Genomic DNA, 15,484 nt, shown 5'->3' on the forward strand with positions numbered 1-15,484 from the left:
ACAGCTGAAGGGTAATGCCATTTCATGGGGTCTCCTTTGAAAATACTGATGTTGCCTTTCTGCTGTTCTAAAAATAGTTGGCCTTACAAACTTGCGCTACCCCTATGTCTCAACACTAATGTTCAACAGCATCCTATAATGAACCCAGAGGGGCTTCTCTTGTATTGATATATATTGTATAGAAATGTTGCTACATTATATCGAATATGGCCATCCTAATTTGCCCTAACCTTAAACAAAAAGTATAAAAAATACTTTTTGACGCTATATTCAAGTCCCATTGTATAGTTAAATGTCAGTGTAGTAATGTTATGTTTGCAGCTGGCATAGTAAACCCCAAAACAAGCAGACTATTGTAATATTCTATCAAACAGATAAAAACAGTTTTACTGTTGGAAGTGAATGGGGATGTCCAACTACAACTCCCATCATCCTCAGAATATTGATGAATGAAGTTGTAGTTCCTAAAGCTACAAGGAATGCAACACATTTTATTTATACAATTTAATCAGGGGGAAGGGCAGAAATAACTAACAGCAAATCATCCAGGGTTAGGTTTATATTTGTATTTGTAACCTTAAAGGTATACATCGTTTGATGTAAATGTTGGGCAAGTACAGTCAAAACGTTTGAAGTTGCAATGCACATAATTACATTTGCCTTTTCTACAGATTGGATGCGGACAGGTCTTAGGCTATCCTCTGAGCAGTGTTCAGTTTAGTCACACACAGTTTCTGAGATCGGTATTTATCTCTTTGGGCCTCTATTTGTTTGTATATTTAGTAAATGACCTTGCTTGTCATTTGGATATACAATTAAGTGAAGTCAGAACGTAACTGCAAGGTAACAACACAGTCAGCCCCTTAGGACTTTATCTAGCCTATCATTCAACATAAATCTATACATTTAAATAAAGTAAATGTCATTATATCCTATATATGATAACTAAGTCACTGAAGAGTTATCGTGTGTCACTGTAGCTGTTAGTGAGTTGCATATACTAGCATGCCTGGGAAATACAGTTTAGGTTTCACCAATGCTTTAATTAGAAGCCTACTGGTTCTGTCTTAGCCCCAGCTATGACAAGATGTATTTTTCTATCCATCCATATCCCTCAACCACTGCATTTGAGATTGCGTACTGAGAAGGAAAGTCTTCTTGTACTTGGGGGTGCCGAATGTTAGGTATTTACTTACCTGAAACCCCAAGCCGGTGCTCCTATCAGCAGAAAACTGTACAAGCCCGGGGTTCTTCTAGTGAGCACCACGGAGCGATTCTCTTCTGTCTTCCATTTTCTTTGCGTGGCTGCGCATGCACAGTGGAGCGAAAAGCCAAACTTTAACTAAAAAGTCAGATATTTTGTTCTATTGTGCATGCATCTGCCCCGGGAAATTTGAAGAAAGAAGAAGCCGGAAGAGGTTTGCTTCGTGGTGCTCACTGGAAGAACCCCGGCTGGTGCCGTTTTTTGCTGATAAATAAAATCACTTGGGGTGCCTAACACCCCCAAGTGCAAGACGATTTTCCTTCTTTTTTTAAGCAAACAGGAGCGGCCCTTAGGTTCAGTGGTCTGGTAGTGGTCACAACTTCTTTGTACTTTGTATTTAACCCCCACTGCTTTACTAATTTAACATTCAGACTTGGTATTTCTTAAGGTCATCCAACAATTTTTTATGTCATGCTTCCAGATACCCAGGCCTCAGGTTTCACAGTTAATAATATATTAACTATTCATTTGTTAGATAAGTAAGATTTATGGCTTTTCCAGTATAATGGCTCAGAGAGAAAATTAAAAAAAAGAAGAAAAACTTTCAGTTTTCATTTCGAATAAAGATACCACATAGACCTTAATAGAGGAACATTAATTAAACCAGGCAGTTGTGCTGAAGTTTATACAATCAAACTTTAGGTATTATAACCATCAGTACTAAAGCAAATATGCTAATTAGCCTATCCCATTATAACCACTGATACTAAAGCATATAGATTGGTACATCCTTCCCATTATACCCAGTGATGCCAAGCATATATGTTGGTAACCCTATCCCACAGAAAAGGAAAGAAGCAAACTCTTAAGAAAACAGTCAGTAACAGTAACTGTGTTCATTTCACTGTCTGAATGAAGTTTTTTGTTTGCCATGGTCACATTACTTAATGTTTGTTCTTAAAGCAAATAGAATGTTTACTCACTTTCAGTGAATCAAAGCAGGCGATTACCCGTCCATTTTCAACTTGGCAGCTTTTCGATGGATGTGCAAATTTACATTCTGTATCTGGCCGTGAACACGTCCCCCTTTGGAACTCTCTACACACTTCCAGCGTTAGCCATTTAGTGTCCCGAATTGGTGCGACACTAACAGCCATACTTAAAAAATGTACAGGCAGTTACAAATTCTGAGTAAAACAGGTGGAAGTAAATCCAACTGTCTATTTTTGTTTTTGAATGGCAAGACTGTGCACTCCGTATCCACATACAGTCCCACTTTCCCACTTTGGAAACAACTTAATACATTATTAAGACAAAGTATTTGGAAAAGGTGTGATCATCCAGCTATCATTAGAAAGAAAAAAAGAAAAGAAAAAAAAAGCTATGTCCTGGAGCTTGTTCTGAAACTCTCAGGAACCTATTTAGAGTTCCAATTTCGAGCCCGAATTGCAAGCATACAAACGTGGCAGACCCTCTGCTGACACAGAATTTCCAAGCTGCTCTCAGTAAAGTTGTCAGAAAGGTAATCTCCACACAGCTGAATTGGCAGTTGGGTTTTGCAGTGCAATCGGTATTGATTAGTTTGGCATAGAGAGATGCAGCAGTGTAGGACAATAATCAAGGCTTTGCTCTCTCCCTCTCTCTCTTTCACTCCCTTTCACTCTATCTTCTCTGTCTCTGACAGCAAATAACTTTCAGCAATCGTTTCTCTTTTGCTACTATAATAACAGCATGAGGCATAGGGCTTTCTCTTGATTAAGAGCAAAAATAGGGGGTTGTCTGGGCTAGATGAGAAGGGTGGATGTGCTCTCGTCGCAGTCTAGCTGGCAGCAAGCAAGGCAAAAGCAGAGGCTGCTCTACAAGCGGGTTCCAAGCAGCAGAGACGTCAGGAAAGGCACTTCTTAGTACCAACCTGTAGAAAAAACAAACATGTTAAAATTTACCAAGCAGCACTTCACTTCTCTCGCCCACTTTTATCCCCGTCCCATACCAAGCTTGCCGATTTCTCACCATGCCCAATACTTACAGAGAAGCATAGTGCAGCCAGCCATCGTAGATTTATTAAAAAAAGGGGGCAGTTTCCCTTGTGAAGCAATGCATGATAGGAAGATAACCAATCACAGATAGTGTTGCAGCAATATTCTGGGCAGGAAGCCAATAATGTGGGCTGTCTTATGAAAGGTTGCTCCTGTCAGGGCTTCATTACTATGCAATAAGCGGAGAAAATATCCATCAGATGTAAATAATTCCTCTGCACCAGGCTCCGCATGTGGGTTTGAATTTACCCAACATGCAGCATGCAGTCAGTGGGTTAAACCATGTTCTGTTCCAACGACAGCCCCTATAAACAGGCAACGCAGAAGCAATGGGGAGAATAAGTGAGCTAGGAGGCAAGCCCTAAAATTGCAGATCCCTGTTCTGAGCTGACTCTTCTCCTGTGTTGCCTGTTCTGCCTTGTGCACAGTCTGCATTCAGCCTGCTGCATCTCGCACATGAATATAAAAGGAAAGGAGGGGTGTTTATAAATGGTACATTCTTCTGACCTATCAGATTCACTTCCTTCAAAACTATAGGCAGGGCTGCCTTCTCACACAAATCTGCAGTCGTCTTTAAACTGTAAAAGTATTCCCTTCATCCAGCAGACACTTTGTCAATATACTACAGACCAGCGAAAATATGAACAAAAGCTCTCTCTATCCAGGCATTTAAAAAAAATCTATACCACGAACAGAAATATAGCAAGCACCCTAAAAAGGATATCTGTCCATGCGTCTGCCTTCCCCAGGGGATACTGGAGTTAAATAGTAAATAGGCTTTTTGATTCCAGTAATACAATAAACTGTAGCACACTGTTCTGCTGCCAGAAAGTAGCTGTATATACTAACAACATGCTGCTACTAGCTCTGTCATATGCAAGCCATTATCTCTACACCTTTGGGCTCCTTGTTCTAAAATGGCATCTTACTTTTAACAGTTTCCATTGCTTCACCACAAAATGGTGACACCTTGCCAGCAGCTGAACCACGTGAGTGCATCCGCCCTGTTTGGATGACACATTTTACAACTGAGGCGAAAGACAATGAAAAAAACAAAATTAACAGCTCTGTCATGAATCTCAGCATGACTAAATTCAGGGCCACAAATGCAGGGGGCACCCCCTTTTCACACTGTGTGGATTCCAGTGAATGCTGGAGATGGCAGCTCAGCATCTACAGAGCAGCAAGTTATAAGGATATCTGATTTAACACATATGTTTAGCAAAGTCACTGCATTATGTGTGTGTATTGATTTCTAAGGTTCGTTTTCAGGGTTTCTAGCCACATCAATAAATCCATCAGCTCCATAAGATCGATTAAAATGAAGAACTAATTATAGCTCATAGATTAGTGCTCAACTTTCATTTCAAGTCTACTTATACACTGTGCTTTGCATAGTATTATATTTGCTTGCATGCAAACACACACACACACACTCACATGAACAATCATATTTTAACCCATTCAGTATTACTGAAGCACAGATGCAGAACAAATAGCATAGTCCTTTATTACAAAATAAAACCTATATTTATAAACAGTAACTAATAAGATTTCCTCCCCCCCCCCAAACATTGTTGCACACAGTGAGCAAAATCTGCGTAACTTTTATAAAAGTGCAACTCACATGAACTGCAAAGCACAGGCAATTATATTGCATTTTATGAAACTTTTTGTCCAAATCCATATTTCTTATTAAATGATGTTAAGCATATATCCGTTTTTTCTGCTTTATTAAAGGAGATGTTAACTTTCATATATATGTGGTCCAGTGATTTAGTCATTATAATTTTCTTTTGGAAAATCAATGTTTGGATCAGTGTTTATCAACGCAATGTTGCACACACAAGAGTTCTGGGCAACGCACTCTTCGGATCACCCAAGGAATCGCTTGGTCTTCAGATCAGTGGTAAAAACTTTGATTTTATTGAAGATTTAACATTTTAACAAACTGTGTAACCCTGCGCCATGAGGTCTGACGCGTTTCGTGTCACTGCACTTCATCAGAGACCTCATTTCCTCCTGGCCAATCGCCCTTTTAAACCCACTTAACCCCTCTCATACTTTCATCCTTTTGGGGAGCCGAATCCAGCAAACACGTGAGGGGTCCGGGGCATGGTGCAACCGGACCAACAATCCTTAAGGGTAAGCTGGAACCGGCATTTGAACAGAATATTGAAATAGATTAACCTATAACAATTTCCCGTGTATGTTGATTGGCCATAGGACTCGTAGTAAAGATAACTGTCTTGAAGTCCCAATAAGTGACGCTGGGGAAACTGTTTTTGTGATATAATCAGTGTTTATCAATGCAAACAGCATAAAAGAGGTTCAGAATCTCATGCAACATATGGCAACATACTGAAGGAATGAGAATGGCTTCTTTTCAATTTTACTCTGACTCATCTCTGAGTGTGTTTACATAACAGACCAGAGCATTGGATTTTGGCTCTGTTTACCTTGGCATCAGTGCCCTACCAACTTTGTTATTGAAAGCAAAAGGGATAGTAAATGTGGAATAGAAGTTAAAGTGATACTGACACTTTTTAAAATATGAATGTACATTAAAAGTTACCTATAGGTCATGTTTTTTGCTGAGAGGTTTGTTTTTGTAAGTAATTGTTAGTTTAAGTTTCTAAACCTGACTGTTTTGCCAACCTTACTGTCCCATCTCAGCCTGTCAGTAAAGTTTCCAATGCTAACGGACTCCTGCTGCACAAATATGGCAGCCCCCTCATACAGGAACATGGGGCATCAGACAGGTAATGTAAAAGCATTATGAAAATACTTTATGGCAAAGTTATAAGTAGCTTTCAAATGCAATATTATGATAGGAGTAAAAGAGTTTAATTTCTGGTGTCAGTATCTCTTTAAAGAATGCAATGTATCTCTATGGTGGTGGTAAAGGCAGCAGCAGAGTAAGGCAGCAGACAGTATACATTAATGATTATTTCAGTTATTACATACACTTTTGCCAAACAGAAAATCATATCAACAGAGTTTGTAATTCCTCTATGTAGAATTCAGACAGTTTAAAGGAGAATTCAACCCTGTAGAAAAAACCCTGTACCCTCCACCCCACTTAGACCCCCCTCCCTCCTCCCCCCAGGCTAACTGGCCTCTGGGGAAATGCCCCATACTTTATACTTACCCCTCGTCACAGATTCTGGCATCAGACTTCACGGCAGCCATCTTCCGGGTCTTCATATCTTATTCTGGAGCTTCAGCAATTTCCATCCAATTCGGTGCATGTGCAGTTATCCAAACCAGCAAACTCCTCCATTTGCGCATGCGCCGACATACCGATCTCCTGTCAGCTTACCGAAGACCCGGAAGATGGATGCCGTGAAGTCCGATGCCAGAATCTGCGACGAGGGGTAAGTATAAAGTATGGGGCATTTCCCGGGGGGGCAGTTAGGCTGGGGGGAGGAGGGAGGGGGGCCTATGTGGGGTGGGGGTACAGGGTTTTTCTCTACAGGGTTGAATTCTCCTTTAAAGACAAGCATTATCAGTGACTAAGAAGGCAATACATAGCACAGCATTTTACATATATGGAAAAGGTTTAGTCACCCACAGCAACCAATAAGAGCATTTAATGGTCACCAGTTTGAAAAATATGGGGTTTACCTTGACGTGGTATGGTGGCTAATCAATTTTATGATCATAAGTTTGTAACAAAAAACCCTTGTCTTTGTAATGCACTTGCATAGATACGAGATTAATTAGGAGACCAGGAGAAGGAAAGTATTTTTTTACTTGGGGTTTCAAAAGTTAAGCAAGTGATTGTATTTACTTCCTTAACACTCCGGGCCGGTGCTCCTGTCAGCAGAAAACTGCACTAGCCTGGGTGTTCTTCCAGCAAACACAACAGAGCAATCCTCTTCCTGCTTCTTCCTTCAGCTCACGGCTGCTTATGCACAGAAGAGCGAAAAGCTGAACTTTAACGAAAACGTAAAGAAGAGGATCACTTTGTGGTGCTCGCTGGCAGAACCCTGGGCTGATACACTATGCTGTTGATAGGAGCACCGACCCAGAGTGTCAGGTACTTTATACCATATCTTCTGGACCTGTGACCTTTTAAGACCTTTCTGGGAAGAGGTATGCTCATTGGCTAGCCAGATCCTCGGGGGCACCATACCGGCAGACCCTTTACAAGTCCTGTTATTTCCCAATACACAACCAGTTGCAACTTTCAACTCTGGCCTAGAGCCTCAACTGCTGAATGCAGCAAAACTTTTAATACCGTTACACTGGAAAACTACATATATTCCCACCATAAAAGACTGTTTTAACAAAATTACAGAAAAATACAGATTTGAGGAAATGTCGTCCTACAACTCGGATCAGTTTGCAAAATTCTCTGCTATCTGGATGAGATGGTTTATGTTCAAAGATGTCTACAAAACATATCAATAAAGAGGAGCGAGTCCTACATCACCCTGCTGTACCCCTTTACTTTTCCGTCTATTATTATCTTTTTCCCTACTCATAGTACTACAATATTCCCCATGATACATAGACCTCCTCTGCAGAGAGTAGCAATAAAACTTGCCATGCTACAAATTATGGTCATTTTGTTATATTATCTCGCCAGGTGGCAAGTTTTTCTCACAAACAAATCTATCTGAAATACTGATGGTAAAAACAAATTTGTTTTATGTTAAACAAAATTGTACATGCAATTAAGGCTTTGTATGGTTGGAAGTTTACAATAAAGCTTTTTGAAAAAAAAAACTGGTTGACTTGTTGGATAGATTTTCTTATTTCTTATTTGTTTATGGTCCAACTGGGCTTTCCTCAGATCTGTTCAATTGTTTTCTGGTTTAAACTTTTCCATTATGCTATATGCTAATAAAACAAATGGTCATTTAGAAAAAAAAGTTAAGAAAATCTTAAATGTTGGTTATTTTTTTTAACCTGTTTCATTTCTTATTACTTATTATTTTCTTTCAAAGCATATCATTTTAAAGAGACTTTTGAAGAAAAATGTTACATTTCAGATAAAATGTCTGAAAAGTGAAAAATGAAAAATACAAGCAAAATGTCATTCTTAGATACATTGCACTGAGCTAGAGCATCAGCAATAGTGGTGTCTGCTCTGTGTGCATGAAATGATCATGGATAGTAAGGTAGGAATGTGTATCAGACTGTGGGGGGATGTGGTTCAATAAGGCTGATATTCAAATATGGGAGTATCTTATTATGAGTACACGTAGTAGTAGTGATTGCACCCCTCCACACACACACATACTATATACTGCTTGACAGAAGCTATATTTACCAATTATTGCAATAGATACTGTCTTTGAGGATTAAAATTACAAGGATTGTAGGTTCCAGCACTATGATTCTAAGAAAATTCATTTTGTTTTCAAAATAATGATCCCATGTCCACTTCTGAGAATCATCACATTTGCCGGTGTGAATCAGCAAAAATAGCACTAGAAGCAAAAATATGATTTTCTTATTAACATGCAATAAATGCTTGGTTGCACACTTCTCCGGATATAATGTATGGCTTTAAGGTGAGAGAGAATAATGACTTTAGCATAAAACAGCAGATATTACATCAGTTGCACTTGTTCCATTTATTGCATTCTGCAACTGCATTTTCACAACAATGTCTCTAGAATTTTTTTGGCTGCTGTTTGCTCTTCAGTAATGATAGGAATCAAACAGATTCTTTAAAAGGAATGATATTTCAGAAGTTCTATACAGCTGAGTATTTCACAGAAAGGAAACCATTAGGCACAAAATACTGCAGTGGCAAAGGAAGGACAACGCATAGCTGAGCTTATAGCCAAGACTGATTTAACAGAAAAGAGGTTGCTAATTGATAAAATTATGCTAATTGTTGTCGAAATATACATATCAATGTAGCCATACAGAAAGTCAAATTAATATAATTTCCTCATCTTTATTGTTACACTAAAATAGAGGACCTTTAAAAAGATAACTGTTTAACATAAAATGTAATGTCAAGTTGTTAATGAGAGGAATGCAATTGCTAGTAAAATAAGAAGAAAAATAGCACAGTCTTGGTTTCCATCAATGTTCTATGCCATGGTAGATATAAAGGCCATACTTACAGAATTTGTAATAAGAAATGAGGCCAAATATTACAAATTCTCTGACATTTGCATGTGCATCCACCAGGAGTCATTTCAAAATACGGTTTACATCGCTATGTTAGAAAGCAGGCACACAACTCAGTTTAGCCATACACTTGGGGCAGATTTGTCATGGGTCAAAGTGAAAATTCGAATTTTTAAAGTCGAATTTCGAGGTAATTTTAGGGGCATATTTATGAAGGTTCAAATTTCGAATTGAAAAAACTTCAAAATTCGAATTCAAAAAGACCAAACAAAATTAAGTCAAAGATTTTTCAATCCGTATTCGGCGGAATTCGTATGAATCGAAGGAATATCGCATTGGATCGAATATGATTCAAAGTTTTTCCCCAAAAAAACTCGAATTAAATTTGAATTACTCCCTAATCGAATTTGACTGTTTTCCCCCATAAAAAAAATTAAAAAATTAAAAAATTCAAATTTTCAATTCGACCCTTGATAAATCTGTCCCTTAGGTTGAAGATTCTAGATTCTATAAATGTTTTTCAAAAAGTGTCTATTTCTTATTCCGCTTCATTCTGTAATACATGTACATGATGGCATGACACATGAAAGTAGTGTCTCATGAACAAAATAGTCTTACATCTGAACTTTTACCACTTCTCTGCATTCTAGAATCTAAAAATGCAGCTGATGTTTTTAAAACGATCGTTGCTTCAGAAAGACTTGTTAAACTAAAAGAAAAAAAGCAGAATATGCAAATATGCAAAGTCAGGCCAAAAAAAGCACACTTGCTGTGTATTAGGATGGATAGACAGTGGCTCATATATAAGTTATCAAAATATATACAGAAGAAATGGGAATGGCTGTAAATTTTAAATGCAAGCTGTCTAAAAGGAATTCAGACTACTAAATGGAGCAAAGCTGTGCATAGCCAGATTTCCTTATGTGAAATAAGGAATGGAAGCAGCTATTGTATCAGCACAAGCTGCAAATTAGAGCAAAAATAAGTTACAAAAGCACAGAAATAACAGCAGACATGCTGACTTCAAAGACTTTGAAAAATGTGTCATTTTATATCAGTTAATACAAGAGTACTGCTGTGTCACTGCAAGCTTGGCTGGATGCATTGATAGGACATCCAGGAGGCATTGCAACTCTGACTTAGGCTACTTGAGATCTGTCTTGGAATGCTCAAAAATAAGGCTTAGCAGCTGCTGGACAAACACAAGTTGAAGATTTGTGACAATAGGGTTCATCTATGAGTGGCTGCAGTCCTGCAAAGTTTGCTACTGTAGTTTCTCAGAAAAATACCATTTATTAAACGTGTTGCTCCTTTTGTCCTACCTTCTGTTGTGAATTTTGCATCAATGGATGCATGGTAACTCTCAAGCTACCACCACCTCAAATGTGGCGGCCAACAGTAACCTGGGCCAATAGATACAGCTCTGTTGTGCCAGAAGAATATTGGGTCAGAGTGAGCCAGTGGAATACCAGGAAAAAACCTGGTGGCAACCTGCACCTGAAACTGCACTTATTATGTAGTGCTAATGTATGCAATGCAACTAATCAATATTTTCTTAAATGAGTTAGATGTATACACTGTATAGCAATATTTTCATAGCAATGTTATAAAAATTCAATATGCACCCCCACCTTACCTTTTGGTATCCAAAACCTTTCTTCTCTGCACAGATGCTTATGGCTTGTGCTGATATCTATCTGATATATATGTATAGAAAAAATGTAGTGATGGCACTCACAGGATTTATACATCAAAGGCGATGAGAATGAAAAAGAAAAAAAGTTTATTGATCCGACGTTTCGGTCCTTGATAAAGGTTCCTGTGTGGGACCGAAACGCCATATCAATAAACTTTTTTTAAAATTTTTTCTATTTACGCATTTACGCATGAGCAACCAGGCCTCAACTAATTCCAGGGTGTGCTGCCCATACCTGCTGTTCTTTATATATATATATATATATATATATATATATATATATATATATATATATATATATATATATATATATATATATATAAAGAACGTATGGAAGCCGGCACTGCACGATAGTTCAAAGTTGCCTGGGTGCAACAAAGCCCAAGGATTGAGTAGAAAGTGAGAAAGGCTTGAGTGCAAGCCGAAACGTTAGTCGATTTTTTGATTGTATTAAACACTTTTTGACCTTGTAAGTCCTGTGAGTGCGAGCTGTTTCATCTTTCTATATATATATATATATATATATATATATATATATATATATATATATATATATATAAAATAGTTTCCTATTATTGACATACTCCAGGACTTCATAATGCAGTTGAAAAGGAAAATTTATTGTCAACTTTCGGCCCTTTTCTGGACCTTTCTCAAGACATTTAAATGTCTTGAGAAGGGTCCAGAACATTGACAATAAATTTTCCTTTTTAACTGCATTATAAAGTGCTGGAGTGTGTCAATTTGGGGAAACTATTATCTATAATATATGTGACAGTACTCAGGCACTCTTGGAGTGCACCACAGCTGGAAATATATATATATATATATATATATATATATATATATATATATATATATATATATATATACACTTATATCCAAGCAAAAGTATTTTAATACATAATAATACATAACTGGATAAATAAACAATTACTTTACATTTTATGTGTGTGTTCTGGTTTTATACATTCACTTCCTTCGTAAGAGATATATAGCATTGTGTATGTTTTTAGTAAAACCTGAATTGTGCCAAGGCCAGGCAGTAGAACAATTATGTAAATTAGTTTACAGTGGAGGTAGATTAGGGGGATTACTGCTGGCACTAACAGGGTTAAGTAAATTGTGTCATCGATGGAAGGCTGCTATTAGTGTGAGCTGGCATGGCTTTGAACAGGTAGGTTTAAAAGTATTTTATTAAAACATAAATATTTATGCCTAATTATCCCATAGTAAATTTTGTACTAATACATGGACTGGTTATATGCCCAACCACATTAATTTGCTATGCATAGATAGCTGTCAAATTGGAACGTGCAGTCTTAATTTTGAATTATAAACTTGTAGGCTAAATTTAGGGTCACACATCACTCCATGTATCGTTACCTTTTCCACATTCGTCATGTTAGAGGGTGTAGAAGCTGTTCAAGAACAATAGAGTTAATATTTTTGCTCACATCTGGCCACCAGCAGCTAATTAAAGGTGTTGTTCATCTTCAAACAAATTTGTGTCTGTTTTTCTAATATTGAAGTGTAAAGTTTAATTTTTAACTTCTAAAGTAGCTCTGGCCCCGACTCTTTAACTGTTCTAAATCTTTACATTTAGTTGATGCATTTGCTATCTTTAGCCCTGCTGAGCCGAATCCCTGAGCTTCATTAAAGGCAGCTATTAGAATTGATACAATAGTTGCTAATATTCCAAAGTTAATCCTGCGAAATGTATCAACTAAATGTAGCAAATTATAACAAACAAATGTTAGGCACCCCCAAGTGATTGTATTTACTTACCTGAAACCCCACGCTGGTGCTCCTATCAGCAGAAGACTGCAGCGGCCCGGGGTTCTTCCAGTGAGCATCACAGTGCGATCATCTTTCCGGGTTTCTTTCTTCAAATTTCCCCTGGCAGACACATGCACAGCAGAAGGAAATAGCCGGTTTTTCATTAAAGTTGGGCTTTTTGCTCTAATGTGCATATGCAGTCGTGAGAAGAAGAGCCGAAAGAGGATCGCTTTGTGGTGCTCACTGGAAGATCCGCGGGCTGGTGCAGTTAAGTCAGGTAAGTAAATACATTCACTTGGGAGTGCCTAACATTTGGTACCCCCAAGTGGGATATGACCTTCCTTCTCCTTTAATGTTTTACCCACCCTATATTGCCTTGCATTAAACAGTTATGCACCACTGCTGCTTCATAGCTCGTATAAAGATGGCGGTGAATTTGGGAGCTTTAATTGTATTGCTGATCTCACCAAAGATGTCATCAGTGATGAGCGAATCTGTCTCATTTCACTTTGCCGAAAAATTTGCAAAACACGTCAAAATGCATTAAAGTCTATTGGGAAATTCCATGCCTGCCGAATAAATTCGCCCATCACTTGATGTCATGACACATAGCACTGTTTCTTTCTATCTCTGCACTTAGAAACCAGATGCTTAATATGCAGAACCAGGGATGCCAGAAGCATTAAATTGTCTATTTTACTACTTTCTGCATTGCACTGAAATTAGACCGTTTCTATGGAATCGCAGATGCTTTTGCTTTTATTACCACTACAGTGCATAACAAGCTGCAGTCTGCACAGATCTATTTGCTCATCTCTATCCGAACAAACTGGTGGGGTGAAAATGTTCCCTTCCTACGCCCGATGGCACTTATAAATTATAGCAATTGGTGTCAATGTGTTTAGGGCAAGTGAAGGTTAGAGCAAGCTAGAAATGATGCAACACATCAGCATGAGAATCCTCTATGACAATGACACACACGATTGTGCAGTCAGAGAGCCATTTGTATATTTAACAGTAACAGTTCAACTGTGCTAGGCCTAATTGGCCGAGATGATAAAACCCTTTAGCTTTAAAAATCGAATTATTATACTGTGCCTATATTTAGTAAGTATATGACCTACTTCCTTATACTGTATATGTTTGATTAATAATGACTTCATGATCACACACGACACAGAGTGTGAGGATGGACCTAAAGGATTAAGAGTTCACAGATTCGTTAAACTGTTCTTTGTTAATGCATAGTACTAAGTATAATTAGCTATCTGATTATCACATGATGATTCACTTATAGTTCAATAAAAAGGGTTAATGAAAGTGGTACATAACACATGCAACTGATAATTTCTATTGAGTAAAACAGCTCCTACAACCATGGTAGCCATTACTTAAAGGGGAACTATTGCGAAAATGAAAATTCAATATAAGCTTCATCATACTGAAATACGAAACTTTCTAAATGCAATCAGTTAAACATTTTGCATTACTTTTGAAATAGTCAAGTTTATGTTCATTATCCCTCTCTCAGCATCTGTTTCTCTTCGTTATCTTTCCATGCAGCAGTTGGGTGTCAGATATTCATTGACAGTTAGATCCAATATATCTTATAGGGGGGCTTAATTTCCTAGCAGATTAGAGCTCATTCAAATATCTGATTCCAGTAAAAACTAAATCAAGCAAAATAACTGCCTTTTGCACAAATCCTGCATGTAGAAAGACATGATGTCTGGTGATTTTAATAGAGTGAGCTCTAATACATCTTCTAGGCAAAAGGAGCCCCCCAATAAGATATATTGGAGCTAAACTTGATTATTTCAGAAATGATGCAGAATATTTAATTGATAGTAATTAGAAATTTACTTATTTCAGTATGATGAAGTTTATATTAAATTTTCATTTTCGAGATAGTTCCATTATAAAAATAGTTTCCATATACACGGTACTGCTGTGTGAGTAAACCATTGAAGGCTTGTTCTAATGAAATGCATAAGGCATACTTTACAAATGCCAGAAGCAAGTGCTGATGGGCAGAAAATTACAATCAGCAATGTACAATGTGCATCAATACTTGTGACCCAGTGGACACTTGCACAAACATCCCACCCATGTGCAGCATTGCAACAATTTATTCTTCATTATCGGACTGCAAATAGTGACTTGTAGCTCCAGGTGCAACTCTCTGAGGGATGGCATTAGGCAGGTTGGAAAAAAAACTAAACAATCCAATTGGGTTTATGTAATGTTTCAATATTTTAGCAGTTAAGCACCATTTGTTACTGTGAAAAGTGTCTGTACCTCTGTATCTTGTATAAAACCACATATTATTAATTAGTATAATTGGTTAGAGATTAATTGTCCGTGACCTCAGCCTGTGTGTAAAATGAGTTTTATTTTGTGTTCTGATGTTCGTGTAATATATTGTCTATATGTCAGATTTTAATTTTTATGAATATCGTTATTCTTTCAGATTTTATAGGACAATGGTGATGGATCTGAATCAGTGTTGTTTAAACCCTATTTATGAGTGACATAATTGTTTTTAAATGGGTATGATTATCTTCACCTTAACCTTTGTAAATTGATGAAGAGGTACCACGATGACGACTTACCTATAATGGATTTGATGAAGATGTATCACGTTGGTGATTAATTTTCACTGGACACTTTATT

At 37.6% G+C, this 15,484-nt stretch overlaps 1 protein-coding gene across 18 annotated transcripts in view; it reads right to left on the reverse strand.

The window, feature by feature from the left end:
• Positions 1–15,484, reverse strand: part of LOC108718127 (muscleblind-like protein 1) — a 128,170-nt gene that overhangs the window by 92,618 nt on the left and 20,068 nt on the right. For 3 of the 18 annotated variants that reach the window (XM_041564939.1, XM_041564935.1, XM_018265755.2), the window contains exons 1-2: positions 3,231–3,670; positions 2,188–3,116 (exon numbers count right to left, since the gene is read on the reverse strand). The exons of 1 other annotated variant lie outside the window; for it this stretch is intronic. In XM_041564939.1, coding sequence (XP_041420873.1) covers positions 2,188–2,361 — 174 coding nt within the window. In that variant the 5' untranslated portion in view covers positions 2,362–3,116; positions 3,231–3,670. Of the gene's footprint in view, positions 1–2,187; positions 3,117–3,194; positions 3,673–15,484 lie in introns of those variants that run through there. 14 more of the 18 variants (XM_041564941.1, XM_041564937.1, XM_041564940.1 and 11 more) reach the window with 9 other exon arrangements.

This window comes from Xenopus laevis, chromosome 5S (assembly GCF_017654675.1).
Source record: "Xenopus laevis strain J_2021 chromosome 5S, Xenopus_laevis_v10.1, whole genome shotgun sequence".
Classification (NCBI taxonomy): Eukaryota; Metazoa; Chordata; class Amphibia; order Anura; family Pipidae; genus Xenopus; species Xenopus laevis.